Below are 21,827 nucleotides of genomic sequence, written 5' to 3'. Positions count from 1 at the left end.
TGAACTATCTTTAACTTGAACCCCTGAGAGCATCATTTAGAAATGAGACATTCTACGGGGTGGAATAAATTTATGATTCAAGACGTTGAAGCTGCACAGAATATTAAAATGAATCATGTTTCCCTCCTAAGATCAATCAAATGTGCGGCTCCCGGTGATTAGAAGTACGCTTTCTGCCTTTAACCCTGTTTTATTAATTGCTTTGACCCCTGTGGGACACCGTAGACGAGTCTGGCAGATTCAGTGAAGCGTGTTGTGGTTGAGAAAAACAAACGCTGTGCTTTAGAAACTGACCGCGTTTCACGGCCTGGAGCGGTGAGATGAAAAAATAAAAGATCAGTCGCCCCCCCCCCCCCAACGCCCCCCCCCCAACGCCCCCCCCCCGCCCTGCAGTGGAAGAAAACCGCCGACCTCACACAAAACCTCTCATCAACAAAACGTCAACAAGTGATATTTAAAATAAACGTCAGCCCAGAGAAGAACTTCCTGTTTCATCAGCTCAAATAACTCGCGGGGGGGGGCAGCGGTCGCATTCATGTGTGTAATTTGACAACTGGATGAGAAAACACAAAGAGAGGGACTCGCTTAGACTCTGTGTGATTTGTTAATATGAGCAGAAAAGGACAAATGACAGCCCTGAGGCGTGTCAAACTGAATTAAGGCTGCGAACCTCCACCTGCTCCGCTCCTGACTGCGTGATGAGCTGCTAATGAAGACTGATGAACTAATTACTCCAGACGATTAAAGAGAAATCACTCAGATCAGTCGTTTCCATCTCTCAGTCCCTTCATGACTCTCGCTCTCCATTCTGCTCTCTGGTGGAAAGAGGCTGAGCTCATTAAAGAGTTCAACACCTAGAGCGAGGTTACTGAACTGCACACGGCAGAACGATCAGCTGTGTGTGTGTGTGTGTGTGTGTGTGTGTGTGTGTGTGTGTGTGTGTGTGTGTGTGTGTGTGTGTGTGTGTGTGTGTGTGTGTGTGTGTGTGTGTGTGTGTGTGTGTGTGTGTGTGTGTGTGTGTGTGTGTGTGTGTGTGTGTGTGTGTGTGTGTGTGTGTGTGTGTGTGTGTGTGTGTGATCATGCCCTAAAGACAATTGAACGAAGCAGAGCAACAAACCTTCGACCCTGAACTTGTTAAAATGAAGAATACATAATTCAATTTATTTTATTATTCAACTTTAGAAATCTTTTCTCGCTTTGTTTTTTATTTATAGTTTTTTATTTGATATTAAGTCAAAGTGGTTAAAGTTAAAAACACTTTGACCTTTATTAATGTGACATGAGTCTCAGCTCGATTTGCAAAGAAAGAAAATAAAAGACCTTCAGAGGGAACTCTTTTATAATTATAGTACATTTCAGAGCCTGCACTTGTACTTGAAGTACTTGAGTACTTCACTTTGAACACAAGTATCTGTACTTCTGCTTGAGTACAGAATGTGTGTGTGTTCATCACCTCTGGATGTGGTCGCTCTGACACCCGGTGTACATCACAGAGCTGCTTCCCGCTGGCTGTCGCTCTGTCAGGATTCAAACTCACGTCCAGTCACAGAGTTGTTCCAGAGCCAGAGCGTCGCCTCCGTGTGGTTCTGAATCCAAACTCTGTGATATCGTCCCATCTGCTGATGTCCCCCCCCCCCCCCCCCCCGCCCGCCAGCTCGGCCCCATGAAGACAAAGCAGTGATTGCATTAAGCAGATGGATGTTTGCTGGAGCAGGGGAAAGTGAGTTGTCATTTTGCAGGTGCTGCAGAGCGTCCTCTCTCCTGTTGATGTCACGTCCCTTTGTTTGTCCTCCTGTCCTCTCTTTACGACGAGCACATCTGTTGCAGTGCAGCGTCTGTCTGAGGCTGTGGTCGTATTTCACTGAGAGCAGCAGATGGACCTTTACTTCACTATGTGTGTGAAAGTCTCCTGCAGGACAGACACCAACACGTGGTTCACTCCAGAGTTTAATCAGATTCGTGTTTGTTCTCGTGCTGCTCTGCATCTGTCAGATGTTTCCCTCGAGGGAGGCAGAACTAACATTGTTTGACAGAGCTGGACCGGAGGGTGTGAAGCAGCAGCTCTGCTCCTCAGTCCTGATGCTCACGACTCAGATTCACACTACAAAGCTTTTAGTGATGAGGGCCGACACGTGTGGAATTTATGGAATTTTGAAAACATTCACATCTTCAGGTGATTTTTAAGTCTCCAATTAACTTTCCCTGCAGGTGTTTGAACAGTTAGTGAACACAGGGAGAATAGGCAAACTTCCCGGGTCATGGGACTCGAACCCTGAACTATCTCGCTGCAACAATTGTACTCAAAACTGCACCACCGTGCCGCACAGAGGAGACGTATTCACAATCCTATGAAGTTGAGAGACCATGAAACACCAAGCACCAAGTTAGATTTCCTATTTTTGTATCGACTCAGCTTCAGCTCAGGCTCCGATCCTCTGTTTATCTTCACTTTATCCATTCTGCCCCCGTGAGGTCACTTCCCAGTACAACATGTTTCCCTCTGTCTCAACTGTCTGCTGCTGTATATATATTTCCTCAAAGAGTAAAATGGCGGTGAAACCAGAGAACTTGAAGAGAAGCTTTAACTGCCCTTTGCTCCTGGTCTCCTCCAGGAGGGCGAGGCGGTCGGCAGCAGCGTCCTGCAGCTCGTGGTGACGGACAGGGACACGCCGAGGAACGGCCCCCCTCTCTCTTACCACATCGTGAGCGGGAACGAGGATCGCCGCTTCCACGTGGACCAGGGCGGCCTGCTGTCGCTGTCGGCGCCGCTCAGGAAGAAGGTCAAACCCCGACATCAGCTCAAGATACAGGTGAGGAGGCTGTGAATACTGTTTCCTGTTCTCCACTTTACATCCACCTTTTACTCTTTTGTCTCCTCCTCCCTCCTACGTGGGGCTGTTGTCATATCTGTCAAATATTTCACTCCAGAGTTTCTTTGTGTCTTGGGTGGAAGATAAAAATGAAGATCTCATAAATTGGCTCACTGTGAAAAACCAAAGTGCTCATTTTAAATCCCGGTGCAGCAGTAAACCTGTGATGCTCTGCGGCTCGTCCCTCGGCTGTGAGGATGGAAATCACACAGGCCGAGCATCAGGGGAAATGTTAAAGTCGTTTTTATATGAGTCGTTCATCAATCCACTGGAGAGTCGCCAGCACGTGCCTTCTCTTCATCGTTGACAGGATGTGGAGTCAAGCCTGCTCCATGTTAGATCCCTGTTAAGTGGACAGTGTTGTCCTTCAGGGCTCATGAACATCAACTTGTGCAACAAAGACAGGAACGTGTGGTGCTGTGAATACAGATCTGAACTGTTGATATCGTGAGAAGGAGTTCATCCAGAGTCCGTCAGTCGAGTCGGGAAGTTTAACGTCGTGTTTCTCTGAGAAAAGGTTTATAACCAGGTCGCAGTGTTCGAGGCGTCTGAAGAACTGAAGGCTTTTCTGAGTACAGCTGCAATATGCATCACAGTGGATTTCTTTGGCCTGTCTTGATGTTATCTGGGGTTTTAACGCTGCTTATTGAAGCTGTTTGGGAGAATAGTTGCATGTTTTCATCTTTTCAATGTTTTAAAAATGTGTTTCTCTGCCGGTCAGTGTTTAACTCCACAACACGGTTCAGCAGGCGAGAGGATGTGTGATCTATAATAAGAACTGTTCACTGATCAGATGTTTGACTCGTTCATCTGGTTCCTTCTCACACGCCTGAAACTGTTGAACTGTCTCGTGGACAGCAAGAAGAGAAGATGTTTGTTTTAAAATCCAACACACGACAAAATGTTAGGAGCTGAAAATGGTCTGAATGATCTCTGTGGTTTGTCTCCATGCTTCCTGCCTGCAGGTGACGGACAGCGGCCACCCCCCCCTCTCCTCCATCTGTGTGGTCAACATCAACGTCACCGAGCAGAGCAAGTACCCCCCCTCCGTGGTTCCTCTGGAGGTCTTCATCACCACCTCCGGAGGCCTGTTTGCCAACCGGGTCATCGGCCGGCTCCACTCGTCGGACCAGGACCTGGAGGACGTGCTCTCCTACAAGCTGGTGTCAGAGAGCCCCCCCGGAGGCCTGTTCTCCGTCGACCTCGCCGATGGGAAAATCTGGGCGGATGAAAACCTGGAGGAGGGATCGTATTCGCTCAACGTCAGCGTGACCGACGGGAAGTTCAGCGTCTGGACCGGGGTCAAAGTTCACGTGTGGGCGGCCGACCAGAGGGCGCTGGACTCCGGCCTCACGCTGCAGCTGGACAAGATGTCACCAGAGGAGTTTCTGGGAGATCACTGGAGAGGCCTCCAGCGCAGCCTGAGTCAGGCTCTGGGTTTACCCCGACAGGAGCTCCACCTGGCCAGCCTGCAGCAGCAGCCCGACGCCCGGGTCCTGGAGCTGCTGCTGATCTGGAGGAAGCCGAGTGGACTGGTCCGGAGTCTGCCGACCAGCCGACTCTCAGGTGATCACACTGTTCTGTTCTTAATTTATGAGCCCTGCATGATATGAAGAGAAGGATGGAGGACAGGTTCTTTGAAGCGTCTGTTTGAACCTGAAACCTTCTCCCTCGTACAGGAATCATATCAAACATGGAGGACTCTCTGGGCCTGAGCATCCTCCGGGTGAGCCACAACGGCTGCCTGGACGCCGGCTGTCCCCCCCGAGGCTGCAGGAACTCCGTCCGGCTGACGGGAGAGCGGCTCGGCCACTTCACCACCGCCAGAGCCGGTTACATCACCCCCCACCACGCCTGGGAGAGCGTCTGCCCCTGTAACGGTATGTGTGTGTTTCAAACCAATATCACTCTGGTGTTTTAATGAGGTTGGTTTTGACAGTGTAGAATCCAGCTCGTCTCTTTCTAATCTAAAACTCTGTGGAGCTGCGCCTCTAGTTTGATCTAATCTCCTTTTTAACTGTCCTCAGATTACTAACACAGATTAGAGCCCTCCTCTTTTTACCTGTTAATCCCGCTGCAGTCGATCCCTCAGATTTGACCTGAGGGATCGAACACGTCTGGTGTGAATGTGGGTTCGCCGTTAGCTTCAGTGACAGTCGACAGAACATCTGAGCGGCGGCGGTGGCGGCTCGTTGGATCGGGCTCCGTGATGCTCGTTGGCATTCCTGAGAGGATTAGAGCAGAATGAAGGTCGGCGAGCTGCCGTCTCGGTGTCAGCTTGTCTGGATTCCTCTGGAACCTCCTCTGGATGTTTTGAAACCTCTGGTTTTAAGACGTTTTGGAGATAAGGAGTCGTGTGAGATTCTCAGAATTTACTCATTTATTTTCATTCGTTAAGATCATTGTGTAAACGTACAACAACACAATAACTTTAATAGGTTTAATACTTGATTTGAACTCAAGGGTTCCATTGAATAAAGGTTTCTCAAAGATGGTTTCTGTCATGTGATGTAGTTCTTATCACACTGTTGTAAATCAATCAATCATAAATCAAATTTTGTTTTTATAGCCCATATTCACAAATAGCGATTTTACTAATTAAACCCTCAACAAGAGTAAGTCAAAAGTACGAAAGAACACAAGAGAGAAGAAATAAGAAAAGTGATTATATTTAATTTAAAGGTTATTGAATCTGTGACCTTTATAACAATGTAAAGTTTGATTATTAAGATGTATTTTATGTGTTAGACATTAAAATCCAGCCGGGGTTTTAAACTGAGGTTTTTAAGACAGTAACAAACTTCATTGTGTGTTTTTTGATTTTTCTCCGGAGAGCCGCTGTGGAAGACAAGGTCAAAAACAAAGTTAGTGAATTCAAATCCTGCTGAAGGAACAGTTCTCTTCCCCCGACAGAGACTGGGAACATGTTGTTACTGAACCTTCCCACAGGCCTCATCAAAGTTTCATACTGGAACCAGTAAAAAACAGAGAAAGAACCCGAGCAGGAGAAGTTTTGTCTGAACACTAATCCGCTCCCTTCTGCTGCTGGAGCACCATCGATCCGTCCATTCATGGTCCACTCATCTTTCATTCAGTCCCTCTTCCCCTCGGTTCTGATGCTCAGACTCTTCTCCGATGACTTGCTCTGTTTTTCTTTATGCCTTTGGACATTTTAGTTTTTTCAGCTCTTGGCGATTTTCCACTTAAAAAGATCAAACTATTTGAAAAAGAAAACACGTTTCTCTTTCTCTCTCTCTTTTCGTTTTTGTTCTGTCAGATGTGAAATCACATTACGTTGAGTTTACAGCGTGTTTCATCTTCTGCATGTGGCCTCAGGTGAAGGTGGAAAAACAACTCTGCCATGCACGGCTTTCTTTTTCTTTTTCTTTTGTAAGTTTTGTGGCCTTGAGTGTGAATCTGAAAAGGGAATTTGGTGCCTTCAGAAGATCAGGTAACAAGAATCTATAAAAGTCGACTGGATGAAGAGAGTTTAGACTTAAATCGTGTCAGAGATAATTTATCTCAACATCTTGTATCAGTGCAAGTCTTTAAACTTCTCATTTGTTTTCAGTGCCAATAGATTGAAAATGCCGATCAGGCCGAACCCTTCTTTCTGCTTGTGCCGTCAAAATGCAGCATAAATCAAATCTGAAACACATTAAATATTCCAACAAAGTCCAACATTATTATCAATGTTCAAATATCTTTTTCCGACTACGATCAAGCTGAGCAAGATGTTTTGAAAATGAAAAAATGTCAAACTAAACTAATTAAAGATCCAAAAGGATATTTTCAGCATTTCTACTCTGCAACGTCTTGTTTTTAAATTGTCGACATAATCTGTAGATCCACTATTACAAGTGTTGGATGAGTTAGTTCAAGCCAATGTGGTAAAAACTAAAAGGGTGTGTGTGTTGATTGATTGATTTTCCATATTAATGAATGAACAATATCTTCTGATTGAGCTCAGTGACCCTGAGGTCACGTCTTGGTCCAAACACACAGAAATATGATTTCAAATGATATGAAAAACATGCCAGGAGTGTTTTGTCTGCATATTTTTCATTTTCCGTGTCCCTGTGTTCCAGAGACAGCACTGAGGTTCGATGGGAAATCTTACCTGAAGTACCTGCACAGGATGGACGAGGACAACCACGAGTTCAAACTGTCGCTCAAGTTCAAGACCTTCCAGGATCGAGGCCTCATCGCATCGGCCAACAGCTCCAACGACTGGGGGCTCCTGCAGGTATGTGTCTCTGAGGCTGCAGCTAAACAGATCAGGAGACTTTCAGACACCAAGTTAGAACAACTTATTGCAAGAACATCACTAGTGGGATTCGCTCAAGATGCACAGGAGCTTAAAACTGGTTTAAAACCTCATTTATTATCCACAACTTGGCGTCTACCAGTTATTTTCTTCAATATGAAAGTAGGTATCGGCTCCACAGGTTGGCGGCTCTGTTGACTGGGTGCGTGCACGTTTCAGTTGCTTTCAAAATTATACTTGTTCTAAGGAAGAACCAGGAAAGAAACCACGTGCACTGTTAGTCAGCGTGAAACAAGAAGCTCCGTCATCGTCTGTTAGCTGGAAATGTCACAACAGCTCGGAAAGATAAAATGAAAAAGAACTTGTGTGAGTGTTTGTGTGTGTTTGGGTGGGTGTGTGGGTGTTTATGTGTTTGGGTGTGGTTGTAGGTGTGGATGTGGGTGTGTGTGCTTGGGTGTGGGTTTGGGTGTATGTGTTTGTTATCTCTCTGCAGTGAGGCAACTTCTATTTAATACCGGTCCAAAACCTTGGTGGACATGTCTCAACGTCTCTGGAGAACAAACACAAAGTGAAAAACATAGTGTCAAGAAATTGAATTACAACTGAAGGAATTGTGGGAAATGATTGTTTTTCATTCATCCACAGGAAGAGAGATTAATCGTTGTGTTCTCCTCTGAGCCAGCAGCTCATTCACTTTGCTCTCTGAGTGTCGCTGCTGTGCAGAGATTAAATCTCCTCCTAATTTTCCTACAGTGTTCGTGTGATGTTGTCGTTTGACGTTAATTTACCGTCACAACGATCAAATCTGAGAGCTGCTGATTTAATCTGTTGAGTTCTCTCCAGGGAGCAGCAGCCGAGACGAGTGAAGCCTTTCATCACGTTTCAAGCTCCGATGGATAAACACAACCGGCTGCTCCACTGAGAGCTTCTCAAATGTCAATATCATACCTGCTGCTTTGAGCTGGCTGTCGTGTTTTCAGTTCAACCCTCACGTTCTCTGAAATATTTGATATCTCACCAATTTAGTCTTTCACGTATGAAGAACACAGCTGATTATCCGCTCACAACAACTAGAACATGTCTGGGTATTCAGGTGAGGGGGCGACGTCAGGAGGACAGTGATGACCTGTGTGTTTGACCTGAACACCTCTATGAACATCAGAGCTGGTATTAAGCTCCACCTCTGGATCCTGTAGCCAGGAGTCTACATCTGGTTCAGCTCATCAACGCTCTTTTGATTTGAGAAGTGAACTCACAGTCTTCTGGATTAATTGACACGTTTCTTCTGGAGTCGTGGAGGGAAGGAGAGATTCATCTGGCTGCCGTGATGAAAGGTCTCCTGCGTCATGTGACAGGGACAGAGAGAGAGAATAATGATTCGTTGTATTCTTTGTGACACATGAATTATTCTCTAAACACATAACAAGAAAATAACTGGCTTCCCCTCGTGGGCTCCTCCTCTCATTTGCCATCCGTGTGTTCTCGGACGGAATATTCAATCATTTTGATTCTCGGGGAACTTCAGAAGCAGCGTTCCGTTTCCCAAGGTTCCTCCTCCTGGGTGTTGGTTCTCCGCTCGCACATGCAAGACGGATCACGTGGTCAATGAGAAGTCCCTCGTCTGGTGCTTTGTGACGACTGCAGAGAAACAGTCTGGAGATACACGACTCGATCTGTGCACTCGGTTCCCTGAGGCCATGAGCGGCCATTCTTCTTCGTAGCTTCTCAAGAAATGGCCCAATGTTTGTTAATGGTTGCATCATTAGATCTTCTTTTTTTATTCCACTAACATGGAGGAGGCAGGGTTAATATGTACCTGTACATTGGCAGCTACTGGCCACTGATCTTATTAACTTAATAAGATAAATAAAAGTAAATATTAAAGTTTCAGCAGAGACGTCCACATGAAAAGCCTTGTAAAGAAAACTTATAGTGTCAAATTATAATATTGTTATTACTCTACTATACTATTATAAATCCTCCTCCAGGAACCTGGTCTGATAACTGAAGGAGGATCGGTTCCTGTCCCTAATTAACCTCCACTGTACTGAATCTGCTCTAATGAACCAGAGCATGTTCATACATATTCACTCAGCCTTGATTCCACTGTTACACGCGTGTGCATGTAAATGTGGACGTGGATGTGTGAAGCTGTTCCCGGGTTGTTTTATTATGTACAAAACAAAGTGAGCACGCTCACTGCAGAGGAGCAGCACAACACTCACTGTTCACACCTCTGTGTGTGTGTGTGTGTGTGTGTGTGTGTCTGTGTGTGTGTGTGTGTGTGTGTGTGCATCACATCCAGGCTGAGTACACGTGTGCAGCAGTCGTTGTTGAACTCGTTGACGCTCCCCACAGGAAGCTCGGAGTCGTTGATTTATGGAATCGCGAGGCACTGATGTCGTGGAGCTTTGTCCCTGTGGAGTTCGACTTCACTCTGTGCTCGTGCTACATGCGCTGAGCTGATACTATAAAACCAGCCTCAGTGCATCAGAGGGGGAAATCTATGGTCACATATCCACCACACGACACAGAGCAACACACAGTCGTGTAAAATGGATGAAGAGACAAGCGACAGGCGCCTCAGACGTCTCCAGGTTCTCACTCGTTCCTCTGCCAGAGCTTCAGCGTCTTCCCCTGATAAGATCCAGAGCCAGAGCTGCTGTCATTGATCCATGTGAAGGACTCTGCAGGTCGACCCTCATAACTGAATCACTCCTGTTGGTTTGTTTGTTGTTGTGTTTTTTTGTACGCCCTTTGGCCGAGCCACAGGAAATCAGAGCGAGCCTCTGGCAGGAGCAGAGAGAGAGTCAGCGTGGGCCTGAACGTTCAGGAGTCTCTTCACAAACAACAACAGAAAAACTCAAAACAAGAGCTTCATCTTCAAGAGGCGCCAGTCGAGCAGATCGCCATCAATAATGCATCGCGGCCTTCGGCGTCCAATGGGCTGATGCTTCGCAATTTGCAAAACACACACTGCATGGGTCTATTTAATAGGGAAGATATAAGGGCTCTTACGATACATCAAGAAAACATGAATAGATAAAAAGCTGCTGGCTTGTTAGTTTGAGAGAACGCTGAGCGAGCAGAAACGTTAAGAGGCTTCCGCTGATGTTGATGAAAAGCTCAGTGTGTGTGTGTGTGTGTGTGTGTGTGTGATCTGTGTGGTGTTGTACACGGGAAACATCAGCAACACAGAAGGTTGCCAGCGAGTAACACAAACGACTTGTCAACAGCAGTGTTTGTCTTCTGAGGGTCTTCACCCTCCACAGACGCAGCAGATCGGATGTGATGAGTCACTGGAGACGTTGATTTAGTTGTTTAGTAATAATTAGATTTTAGTTTTCGGGCCTCAGACGCTGATTTAAGTGACAACATGGATCTAAAGTTGACTTCAGCAGAGTTTGAAGTTTTAATTCACGGTTAATCTAGTTTGTTTGGTTTTAAATCAGAACTTATTAACCTGATAATGTACAATTTATACATTTTAGAGACACACAATGTTTGAGGTTGATGCTCCTACAACTTAGTTCCACTGTTTCTCTCAGATCCAGAGAAATCCACATTTCACTGTGACAAACTTTCTCCCGGGTCCTGTTTCTCTCAAAGTTCTTTGTGATTAAAATCAAGAGGATGATTTAACTCTGCAGTTTACACGAGGTTAAGAGTCTGGGATTAATCTTCAGCGTGGACACAGCTGATAAGAGTTTACTGATCTTATCACACTTGACTTAAGATACCGACTCTTTCAAGGTTCTTTCATTAAACCCTAACTTCTCTTTTCTTCTGCTAAACAATAACTCCTGCTTCTTATCTGGTTGTGTTAATGAATCTGTGTCTCCGTCCTCAGCTGACCAGCGGGGAGCTGCTCTTCAGGTTCAGCTGTGGAAACGCCCCCCCCGGCTCGCTGCTCGTCAGGTCTGCTCCCCTGTCAGACGGCCGGTGGCACAGCGTCCTGCTGGAGGTCAACTCCACCGCCCTGAGGCTGACCCTGGACCAGCAGCACCCGGCCTCCAGCGCCCTGACCGAGCCGTGCCGGATGATGCGTTCCCACGGTGCTTTGCTGTTCGCCTCGTCTTCACAGGGCTCCCCCCCCGAGGTCCACGGGCACCTGCCTAACTTCAGCGGCTGCCTGGAGGGCCTGGAGCTGAACGGGGATCCGATCAGAGCGGGCGACGGGGGGGAGTGGACCGGCCCCGGGAGCCGGAGGGTGTTCGGAGTTCACCAGTGCTGCAGCCGAGCCGGAGCCTGCCACGTCAACCCGTGTCTGAACGGAGGCGTCTGCGAGGAGGAGGCTGCTGGAGGTGAATACACCAGTAACACAACTCATTTATACAAAAGGAACTTAACACACGTACTGACAGGAAGGTGCTGTAGTCAGGACTTTGGCAAAAGAAAATATATATATTAAAACTGAAATTAATATTATGTTAATACATAATTACCATGATATTGAGAAAATGAGGAATAGGAGAAATGTCAGAAAGAAGTGAAAAGTTTTAATGATTTATATTATTTCATTCAAGCTGTTCAAACCCAAATATATTCATGTTGGTATCGAACACGAGGAAGTAGAACTTCTATTAACCTGGTTTTTGTAAACCTGCAAAACTAAATCTGATAAAAAGCCAAACAGAATTTTAAGATGAAAAATTACACAGTCTGTGTTTCTGCAATTTAAAAAGATTCCAGAAATCTCCTCCACAGCTGAGACTTACTTTTAAATGTCAGAAACCTGATGCTCTTGGTTGGTTTTGATCTTTTCATGATGTTTATTCATTTTAAAAACAAACGTCACAAAACAGACGACTGGTTGAACATCTGGTTTTGAGCTCCAGGTGATGAGCCACGAGTCGTCTGTAGCGGCTGCAGGTTCGATTCCCACCTGGACTCTGCATTTTAAAACCAAATCAAGTGAAATCTGTAATGTCAGGTTCTGATTATTAAATAAGAAATAAACAGCAAATGAAGCCGTTTCCAGAAACTATTTATTTAGCGTTGACACAGTGAAACATTCATGTTGACCGTTTGAGGTCACATGCTCGTTTGAGGTCATCACTGATTGGTTCTTACATGATCAGGTATAGGCAAAATACAAAAGACAGAATATTGGTATCAGGGATGTTTGCAGCCTCTTGCTTGTCCTGCATCATGTCCCAGAGAAGAGGACGTCCACTGGCTTGACTCATTATTTTCTCAGAGTAGCAGCTGATAAGATCACAGACGCTTTAAAGTCATATTATTCTCATGAGTCTCTGAGTCGGAGGAAACGAGTTCCCTTTCGTGGAAGGTGGATATGAAAACAAAGGTGAAGCTGCAGCAGATACAATCTCTGTGATTTGTAAGAAACAAATGAAACCCACAAGCTTTTATCAAAAACCTGCCGCCTGATGGTATTTCTTCTTTCCCAGTTTGATCAGTGATCTGCATCGTTTCTCATTTTCCTTTCGTGCAATAAGAACTTGTCCACTGTGTCTCTGTGGACACGAGACAGGAGGCTCCAGTCGGGTTTCACTTTGGACTTTATTCACCATCCCGTCAAATCACATTTCAGTTATAATACAGAAAGATAAAAAATATTTCCCCAAAGATCCTTCTTGGTGAAGACAATGTGATCCGACAGGTGAAGGCACTGGATGGTTCTTTATGTTTTAATGCAGAATATAAATTTGTTTCCAAACTGTTAAACTGAGGATTCGATTTGGTTTTCCTTCTGAGACGGAGAGAAGAGATGAAGAGACGTGAAGTCAAACGCAGGAACAGATGAAAACAGAGAAACAGAACTTGTTCTCTTCATCTTTTTCTAGTTTGTTCATTGGCCGGGAGCGATATGTGTAAACTCTCAAGTCAGGGAACCAAAGAAACGTCTTTTTAAAATGATATTAACACGAGAAACCATCTGTGACCAAGTTTAAGTCGGTGACCTTTGTTCTGGGCGGATCCTCCCTGAGGGGGCGTGGCCTTGGCTCGTCTCTCAGCTGCTCAGCTTCTGGAATCTGTCGGCAGACTTTGGTTTGGCAGCGTTCCTGTCACGTGCAGCCGGCGAGGGGCCCGAGCGGTTTGATGCCGGAACAATGTTCCAATTACTGAAATAAGCTTTAGCGAGATAACTCTGGACGGGAATGGAAAAGCTCACGAGTGCTAACAAAAGAAAAGTTAACGAGAAAACACAAACGACAGAGGAGCAGAACAGAAAGTTAAAAACACACAAACAAGAACAACAAATATAAAACTTAACGTGACGAGTCTGAGTCTCCCACCGTTCAGAGTTCAAACGTGTGTGATCATTATGATTCTCAGTGTCTGTGTTTTGTTTTTAAAATCAGTAAAGATTTGTTTAGCACCGACAAACCAAACAAACTGATAAATAAACTAATGAATGGTGATAACTCATCAGTCCTTTGACGACAGGTTGCTGGTTTGAGACCCAGCCCCCGGCTCAATCCATCACATACAGAGTGAGAACATGAGACTTCTGCTCCTCAGAACAGTTTGTGTTGTTTCCTGCGCCGTCTCCTTTGCCTTGTGTGTCCCAGTTTCACCTGGTGTGTAAAGAGAAAACTTTTCAGATCAGTGAAACTCTCTCAGACTCTTTATCACGTTCTGTTCAGTTTCTCTCAGGCTGATTTTTATCTGTAAATATCAAACACCCTCTCGTGCTCCGCGGCCGAAGCAGCTTGAGCTCTGCTTTGATTACTTACTGTCCGGGGGGGGGGGAGAAGCTCCATGGCTTTGATCAGTGGCTCTTGTCTCAGACGTCCTGCTGTGATGTGTCCACAGATCCACGCTGCAGGTGTGTGGGACTCTTCCACGGCGCCCGCTGCGAGCTGGACGAGAACCCGTGTGCGTCCCAGCCATGTGTCCACGGCCGGGTGTGTGTCCCCAAGGCTCAAGGCTACATGTGCAACTGCTCCCTGGACGACGCTGACGCACGGTACACACACACACACACACACACACACACACACACACACACACACACACACACACACACACACACTTACTGCAGCATAGTTGTGTAAACAAGTGTTTTATAGATTTAAGGTCCAATATTGATTTGTTTTTTTATTGAGGACTAAAATAATGAACAGACTCCAGACTGTTATGAATAATGAAAACGGGAAACAACTATTATTATAATCTATAATATTTCGACAATAATTGATCGAGACCAAAACCAACAGATTAATTGATGAGGAAAATTCATATTTCAGCCCAACAAATAATTTACTTCACACAATTATAATAATAATTCCAGGCACAGCCCATAAGACAAAACAACAACTTGCATGTTTATGTGATTGGCCCCACACTCACACACTCACACACAACCAGTGGGTTTTATTCCCCTCACATCACCGACATCCGCCCGATAGCAGGTCACATTCAAACCAGATTCCTGCAGCATTTGCATATTCCTCCATCCACTCGGTCCTCGTGGGTATTGAACACGCTCCGTGGTCCAGGTGGTGCTTGATTAACTCGCTGAATGAAGAACGGCCGGCGCTGAGTGGTAATTACAGGAAGTGGGCGTTTGCTTTGTGACTTGTGAAGCTCACAGATTTGATCTCACGGTGTTCCGATGTGTTCTGATAATTATCTTAACGTGTGCGTCTCTGTCTCTGGAGGAGAACGAGATGTGTGTTGTGTGTTTTCAGTCACGCATCCACACAACACAAAGACACAGGACTTCACCTTTCACTTCATTTAACAAAGCTTTGCACTCTTTCCACAATAATAAGCCTAACACAAAAGGGGAAGCTGTACTCTGGTGTTCTGCTGGAATGCACAGTGAAGGAATTCAGCACAGAACGTTCGACATCTCTATCAGTGCCAAGTCCGAGATTGAAAAATCTACAATCAGACGATACATTGGAATATTTATATTTATATTCATATATCTGTGCTGGTGACAGATGAGGCCTGAAGCTTTAATGTTTGTGGTTTTTGTCTGGTGTCGATGTGTCTTCACAAATGTTCACTTGAACTCAAGGATCAGGTCAAAGGTCACTATCGGTATAACACATATGATAAAAGAAGGTCCAAGGTCAAATTGATTGGTTGTTCAACTAAATAAGAATTAATTAATAACACGTCTTATATAATAAGACTTTAAAAATGACAAATGATTCATCAGTTCTTCAGACTTGTTGTTGCAGTGCTAAATAGAATCTAATAGTTAAATGTGATGTCACAGCGCATTATTTAAATTCTCAAACCCTCAAGTGGAAAACATCTTCACATTAGCACATTACTTCACTAACATTCACATTCAACTGGACTCTGAAAGTCCAGTTTGTTCAAATCCTCCGTGTCTGGTCTAAACCTCCTCGATCTGATGTCCTCTCCTCCTGCAGCTGCCACAACCTCCTCGACATCTGTTCACCGAACCCGTGTCCCGGAGGCTTCGACTGCAAAGTCACCGACGGCTCGCTGCACTGCGACCCTCTGCCTCAGGTCTGTGAGAGCAACAAACACTGAGTTACTATGATGCTTTGTGAGTTTTAATAAACTAATTCAATGTGTTTCTGCTGCCCCATGTGTCCAGAAGCTCAATCCGATGATCGGCTACATGGAGATCATGGAGATCAGTGCCAGCGTGCTGGGACTAGTGTTCCTGGTCGCCGTCTTTGTTTGCGTCCGGAAACGTTACGTTCAGCACAAGAAGAAGAAGAAGAAGCCGGTGTGCGTCCAGGACTCCAACGGGTACGACACTCAGTCTTTAACATCTCATCCAGATTATATGTTTAAGACAGAGATGTACTTCAGAATCGAACGATGTACATTCAAATAATAAATCAAATGTTCTCTTCTGACGCCTGCAGGTATTTCCAGCCCAGTTTGACCAAGAGCCTCAAAGCCAACAACCAGGAAGTGAACCCCATCGAGATGAGCTCCATGGTGGGTCCCACCAACGACCTGGACCACGCCCCCTTCAAGCCGCTGCGGCCCTGCAGCCAGATGGGTCTGTGCGGGGGGGGCCGGGCGTCTCCTGCTAAGATGCAGGGGCCGGTCGTGTGCAGTGTGGCCCCCAACCTCCCGGCCCGCCCCCCCTCCAGCTCCGACAACGACTCCATCAGGAAGAGCCACTGGGACATGGACTATGAAGGTGGGTCGGTGCTGCTGGGACTTCAGCAGAGTGAACATGACAACTAGTGCATTTTAATTTGAAACATGAATGTTTACTAAGAAGAAAACATTCATAAAACTTCACTGCACTGATGAGCAACACAAACATCACATGATGGAAACTAAATATTAGAACCGGCTGAATGATTGAAGGTCAATGTAAACAGGTGTTAATTAGTCATGCAGAGCAGTGCATCATGGGAAACGCCTCGCTGCCTGTCAGCACGCGACCTGATTACAATCAGGAAGATGAGACGTGCTCCTGTCGTTTGCATTCTACATTTCTCTCTCTCTATATTCTGTCATAACCTCCCTCCTCTTTTCAACGTTCTTCCTCTTCCTGGTTTTTGTCCTTTCTTCTTGTCCTTCCCTCTCACCGCCTCAAAGGTCAAGTTGTGGAGGTTTTGACCTTCAGCTGTTTTGTTGACATGTCAGTGAATCTCAGGAAAGAAGATTCACTGCAAACAAGCAGTTTAAAGATAATAATCTAATCTTCTTCCTTCGTCCTCTGTTTCCATCTCCCTCTTGTTCCTCTTCTCTGAACTCAGGTCCTCCTCCTCCTCCTCCTCCTCCACCTTCTCCCTCTGTTACATCCTCTTAACCTTGTTTTCCACCTCTCTCATCCTTTCTCTCGTCCTTTCTCCCTCGCTCCTCTCTTCTGTGGTGTATCTGTCTCTCTCCTCCTCTCATTGTCCTCTTGTTCTCTCTCTCTCTCTTTTTGAGCACAGCGTTAATTTCTCTTTCATGAAACGGATCAATACGGCCGTGACTCATACATAATGTGCTGTGTTCTCGAGACAGAGGCAGACCAGGCATCCGTCATCCCATCGTTCTTCTAGCCAATCAGAGACTAGAGGACACGTTCCTGTTGTTCCTCACTTGTCGTCCAGATCGATGATGAAGAGGACGACAGCATGTCCTCTCCACTCTGCTTCTGCTTCACCCTGTGACCTCAGCACTGACTCCTCCAGTCGAGCTTACCTCACTCGTCATCTGAGCCAATCGGGAACTTTCTCCTTTCGAATTCAGACACGGCCGCTTTCATCGACTCGTCAACCTGTCGACCATGAAACCACGCCCACTCGTCAACCTGATGACGTCAAGATACTGAATCATCTGGTTAAAGCATTAAAACCAGACCAATCTAGTCGTAACCTGGTCACATGCTTTCATCTATGTATAAATCAGTAATCAAACTTTGTTTTTAAGTATTACAAAGAACTGTCAATCCAACCATATTTGACATACAGTCAATGTGAATAATTTACATTGATTATTCTGGACAGTTAGAATTTTTGCGAGGTTCTGCTGAGACATCCTCTCAACCAATCACGAGTCAGTCTCTTCTGTCAATCATGTCGTCTCAGCCTGTTTTTAAATTAGCTGATTAAAACCAAACGTATCAGGAACATGAACATGTGAACAAACATCAGTGAGATAAGAACGACCTGAAATGACAGAAACCGACTTTGAGAATAATCCGTTCAACATGTACGAGTTAGAAGTTTGCTCCATGTCCCGTTCACTAACATGGAGGAGCTCATACTGGAGTCGGCCTTCGGGGGGGCGATCAAGATGCTCTGGCTTCACTTTCATGAGGCGTCATGTCGTCCTTCTTAGTAAACAGACTTAGAGGTGAGAGCCGGTGGAACAGGAACGGGTCACACAGAAGAATCTCAGACTTTCTGCATCAATGGATCTGAAAACAAAGATGTGAAGGTTCCAGATGAAGCTGCTGTGACGTCTGATCGATGCTCTTTGTTTTCTGCAGCGTCGGAATCTGAGCGTTTGTTCCTAACAAGTTATTGAACTGTGGAAATAACACGAGCAGAGATTCTCCTCAGCCTGAACATATCTTAATCACTTTTTCTTTCTCTTTGTCTCTTTTCCTTTTCCTCATGTGTTCTAAACGTCTCTGTTTATCAGCCTCTCTCTCTCTCTCTTCTCCTTCCTTTTCATCTCGTGTCAAACAAACGATTCCTCAGATGTTGTTTTCAAACCCTTTAACAAATGAAAGTGAAAAAGATTCTTCTTTATCGTCAGAACTGGTTCTGGGTCAATAATTTAACGACTTTAGGAGATTCCTCTTCCTCCTCAGATCCTGCCCCAGTGTTTATGAGTATTAATAATAATGAGTCAGGTGGATTGGAGCAGTTTGTTCAGTCGGTGGCTGAAGCTCAGGATGGATCTTGTGATCTAATCATCTGAACTCTCTCGTGTTCTCCTCAGTTTACCCGGCGGATCCCGACTACTACGGCCGCCCGGTCGTCCAGGAGTTCCCTCAGTTCGACATCGTGGAGGACACGTACTCCAGCGGCACGGTGGACTCGCGGAGGAACTCTCGATTCAACGGCTTCCCCTTCCCATTGGACCGCTGTGACCGCCGCGCCCCCCTGCCACCGTGCTACAGCAACCAGAACCTGGACAGCTTCCTGGGCCCCGACGGGCTCCCCCTCCCCCGCTCCCAGTGCCCCAACGAGTACACGGCCATCAGCTACTACCCCGCCCAGAACCCCCGCACCCCCGACAACGTGTCGGGCGGCTACAAGAGACTCAGCATGCGTCTGAGCGTGGCCATGCCGTCGTACTCGGAGCAGGCCGACCCGCCACCGGCGCCCAACCCGGCCCAGCCGCAGACACGCCCCCCCGGGCCGAACCCCAGGAGCTACGACAGGACGAGCATGGTGGGCAGCGACTACGGGAGCTGTGAGGAGGTGATGTTCTAAGATCCCCTGACCCTCTGCTCTTAGGCAGCTCTGAAGTAGAAGAACAAGAAGTCCAGCAGTGGGGGGGGGGGGTGAAATGTGAACAGTATTACAGACTCGAATCGTTTCAGAGTCAGAACGAGGACAATCGTTTTCATTTTCTAAGCCTCGACCCGGGAGAGAATCTGACTCTCAGGGGAACGGGTCAGAAACACAACTCCTGCATCGGTCAACACACAACATGTGACTCATGACTTTAAATCTGATGCGATGAAACACGAGGTCACTGCGACCTTCACAGAAATGTCTTTGTGATGAAATCCTGAAAAGAGGTTTGATGAGGATGAAGAGTAAAAGCAGCTTCATCATTTCCACATTCTGCTGGTGCAGGTTCGTCTCTATATGAGAAGTAGTTAATCATAAAAGAAGAAGATCAGAAAGAAGCCACAGGTTTAAAGTCACTGTTTCAAATCACCACGTATTAAAAGTGACATTAAGCTCATTTCATGCAGGAGAAACATCTCAGTCGCTGATCAGCTCGCTGTTGTTTGTCTGTCACGATGTCCGGGGGCTGGATCCTCAGAAGACTGGAGGGGCCGTGATGTTCCTCGTGAAGTCCATGTGTTTGAACTTTAGGATGTTGGTTCCTGTGGATTCTGCAGATGTTGAATCTGATGGATGAGTGTGAACTTTCTGTGTTTGTGATGAACTTCTTCTTCATGTGCAGCAGGAGAGAAAACGTGTGTGCAGCCATTTTAAATGTGCTTCAGCTGGAAGAGATTCTTGTTTTGGTCTCGTTGTGCAAACTGAGTTTTACTGAATATTAGAGTCGGTGCTTCAGCCTGAAGATCTTTTTCTTCAAAAGAAAAAGATTTTCACATTCCAAACATTTCTTTAAAAAAGAATTTCAAGTTTTGATAATCTGAGTCTCAATGAATCACTTATAGGTTTTGGTTTATGAAACTTTAAAAACCAGTCGTATGACCTTCACTTATCAAATCTGTCTTTAAACAACTCATACTTGAGAAGTTTCATTTAACAAATATCCACAATTTTATACTTTACAAATGACTTCAGTCTGAAACGAGTGAAAGAGATTATTATTTTTATTGAAGAATGATTGAAAATGAAATTAAAACTTATGTTAAATGTATCATGAAAAAGAGAAAGAACAAACAAATCATAAAATCTGAGCAGCTTTGATCTGAATCTTACTTTTATTATCAATTGTTCAGAAATCCAGAATTTCAGCTCTAAAAGTATTAATTTCTCAATGAAAACCTGCAGCCCTGTTTGTCAATGAACAACATAAACTGAGCCACAGTAAACGTACGTATATATAAATATATATTTTATAATTTGTCCACTCAACCTTTTTCAACAAGTAATTTTTCCAGGCTCTGCATTGCTATGAGAACGAGTGATGGTCCTGTTCAAACAGCCGGGATCAGGTCGCTGGTCGTGTGTGTCTGTGTGTGTCTGTGTGTGTGTGTGTTCAAGGTGTTTACTGCTGCTGTGGGGACGCAAAGGATGCTGGGTTATCTCGGAGCTTGAGCCGAGAAACACGAGTGTTTAAAGTAAATTAAATGTATTTAGATTTAATTGTAAAAAACAAATACGTCCTTAAGAGAAAAAGTTTTTCTCATTTGTGAAAACGTTCAACTTGTTGGTTGAGTTGTTCTCCTGCTGCAACAGCACTTTACAAACCACACGGAAAACAAACCACTCGGAAAAATAACATTTACATCTCAGAAAAAGACCTTTGAAATAAAACCTGGAGCGATCGAATGAACTTTACTCAGAGTAGTATTAATACTTCTGTACTTCATGAAGTTGATAACAGAGTTTTAACGATCAGAAAAACTAAACTAATCCACTTTGTGCAGATTTAGAATTAAATGTTGTTTAATGAGCTGATTCCTGTTAGAGATTTCTCACCATCGCTGTTGTTGTGGTTGTTGTTGTTGATGTAGAATCATGTTTATAACAAGATGTAACTATCTGCAGGTGTTGTGTTGTGCTGTATAAACAGTGTGTGCCTGTGTGTTGTTGTTTGTGCAGATTTCACTTGAATGTGCATTTGTCTTCATTCATTCATAAAGTTTATTTTTCTATCAATGTGGGCCCCCCCCCCCATGTTTTTGCTCTGTTTCTCTGTGAGAGATTTTTATTAAGATGCCATCCTTCTGTTTTTGTTTTCAACCATGTAAAGAGAATATGAATAAAGATATTATCTTCTATGAAACCGACGCCGTCAGACTCCTCGTTCGCTTTGTGTCGTCAGAAAAGAGAAAGAACAGCTGTGGGCGTCTTCATCTTCGTCTTCATCTTCGTCTTCGTCTGGAGCGAGAACTGAGAACGTTCCGGCTCCAGACGGGATCTGAGCCATCACAGGAAATCAGGAGGCGACAGTAAGAGAGAAATCTGTGTTGGTCTCAAACACGTGAGCAGAGCCGATGGTTTCAAACCAGTTCAACCAGCAGCTTCTCATGAGGGACGTGGATCAGGACCTGAGAAGCTCTCAACTCTGAACCAATCAATCATCTTGTAACTTGACCGTTTAACACATCGTACAAACAGCTGAGATTAAAACAAGTTTGTTTCTTTTATAGAATTATAGAAAACGATTTGTTTGAAAATAATCTGGTTTTGTTAAAGTTCAAATCAAACAAAAGCAGAAAGTTCTGCATTTAAATCAATAATCAGTTAATTGAAGCAACGCAAATCAAAGTTCAGCAGGAAAATAACAAGCAAGTTAATTAATCTTCTTTGGAACGACTTCAAACAAACAAGACATTAAAAGCGAGGGGTCAAAGGTCAGAACAAACCCATTTCCAAGCTCCACGCCACTCAGGT

General features: G+C 45.1%; 1 protein-coding gene across 2 annotated transcripts in view; it reads left to right on the top strand.

The window, feature by feature from the left end:
• fat2 (FAT atypical cadherin 2) overlaps positions 1-21,220 on the top strand; it is a 68,654-nt gene extending 47,434 nt beyond the window's left edge. Inside the window, exons 20-29 of one of the 2 annotated variants that reach the window (XM_062394010.1) lie at positions 2,613-2,810; positions 3,836-4,436; positions 4,550-4,750; positions 6,959-7,116; positions 10,988-11,441; positions 13,918-14,071; positions 15,495-15,594; positions 15,689-15,843; positions 15,963-16,246; positions 18,496-21,220. In XM_062394010.1, the coding sequence (XP_062249994.1) occupies positions 2,613-2,810; positions 3,836-4,436; positions 4,550-4,750; positions 6,959-7,116; positions 10,988-11,441; positions 13,918-14,071; positions 15,495-15,594; positions 15,689-15,843; positions 15,963-16,246; positions 18,496-18,992 (2,802 nt within the window). In that variant the 3' untranslated portion in view covers positions 18,993-21,220. Of the gene's footprint in view, positions 1-2,612; positions 2,811-3,835; positions 4,437-4,549; positions 4,751-6,958; positions 7,117-10,987; positions 11,442-13,917; positions 14,072-15,494; positions 15,595-15,685; positions 15,844-15,962; positions 16,247-18,495 lie in introns of both variants that reach the window. The other variant, XM_062394009.1, reaches the window with a different exon arrangement.
• Positions 21,221-21,827: the final 607 nt, after the last annotated feature.

The sequence above is a fragment of the Platichthys flesus genome, chromosome 8 (assembly GCF_949316205.1).
Source record: "Platichthys flesus chromosome 8, fPlaFle2.1, whole genome shotgun sequence".
In the NCBI taxonomy this organism is placed as follows: domain Eukaryota; kingdom Metazoa; phylum Chordata; class Actinopteri; order Pleuronectiformes; family Pleuronectidae; genus Platichthys; species Platichthys flesus.
The sequence above is the reverse complement of the archived record's forward strand: the minus strand, read 5'-3'. Positions and strand labels throughout refer to the sequence as shown.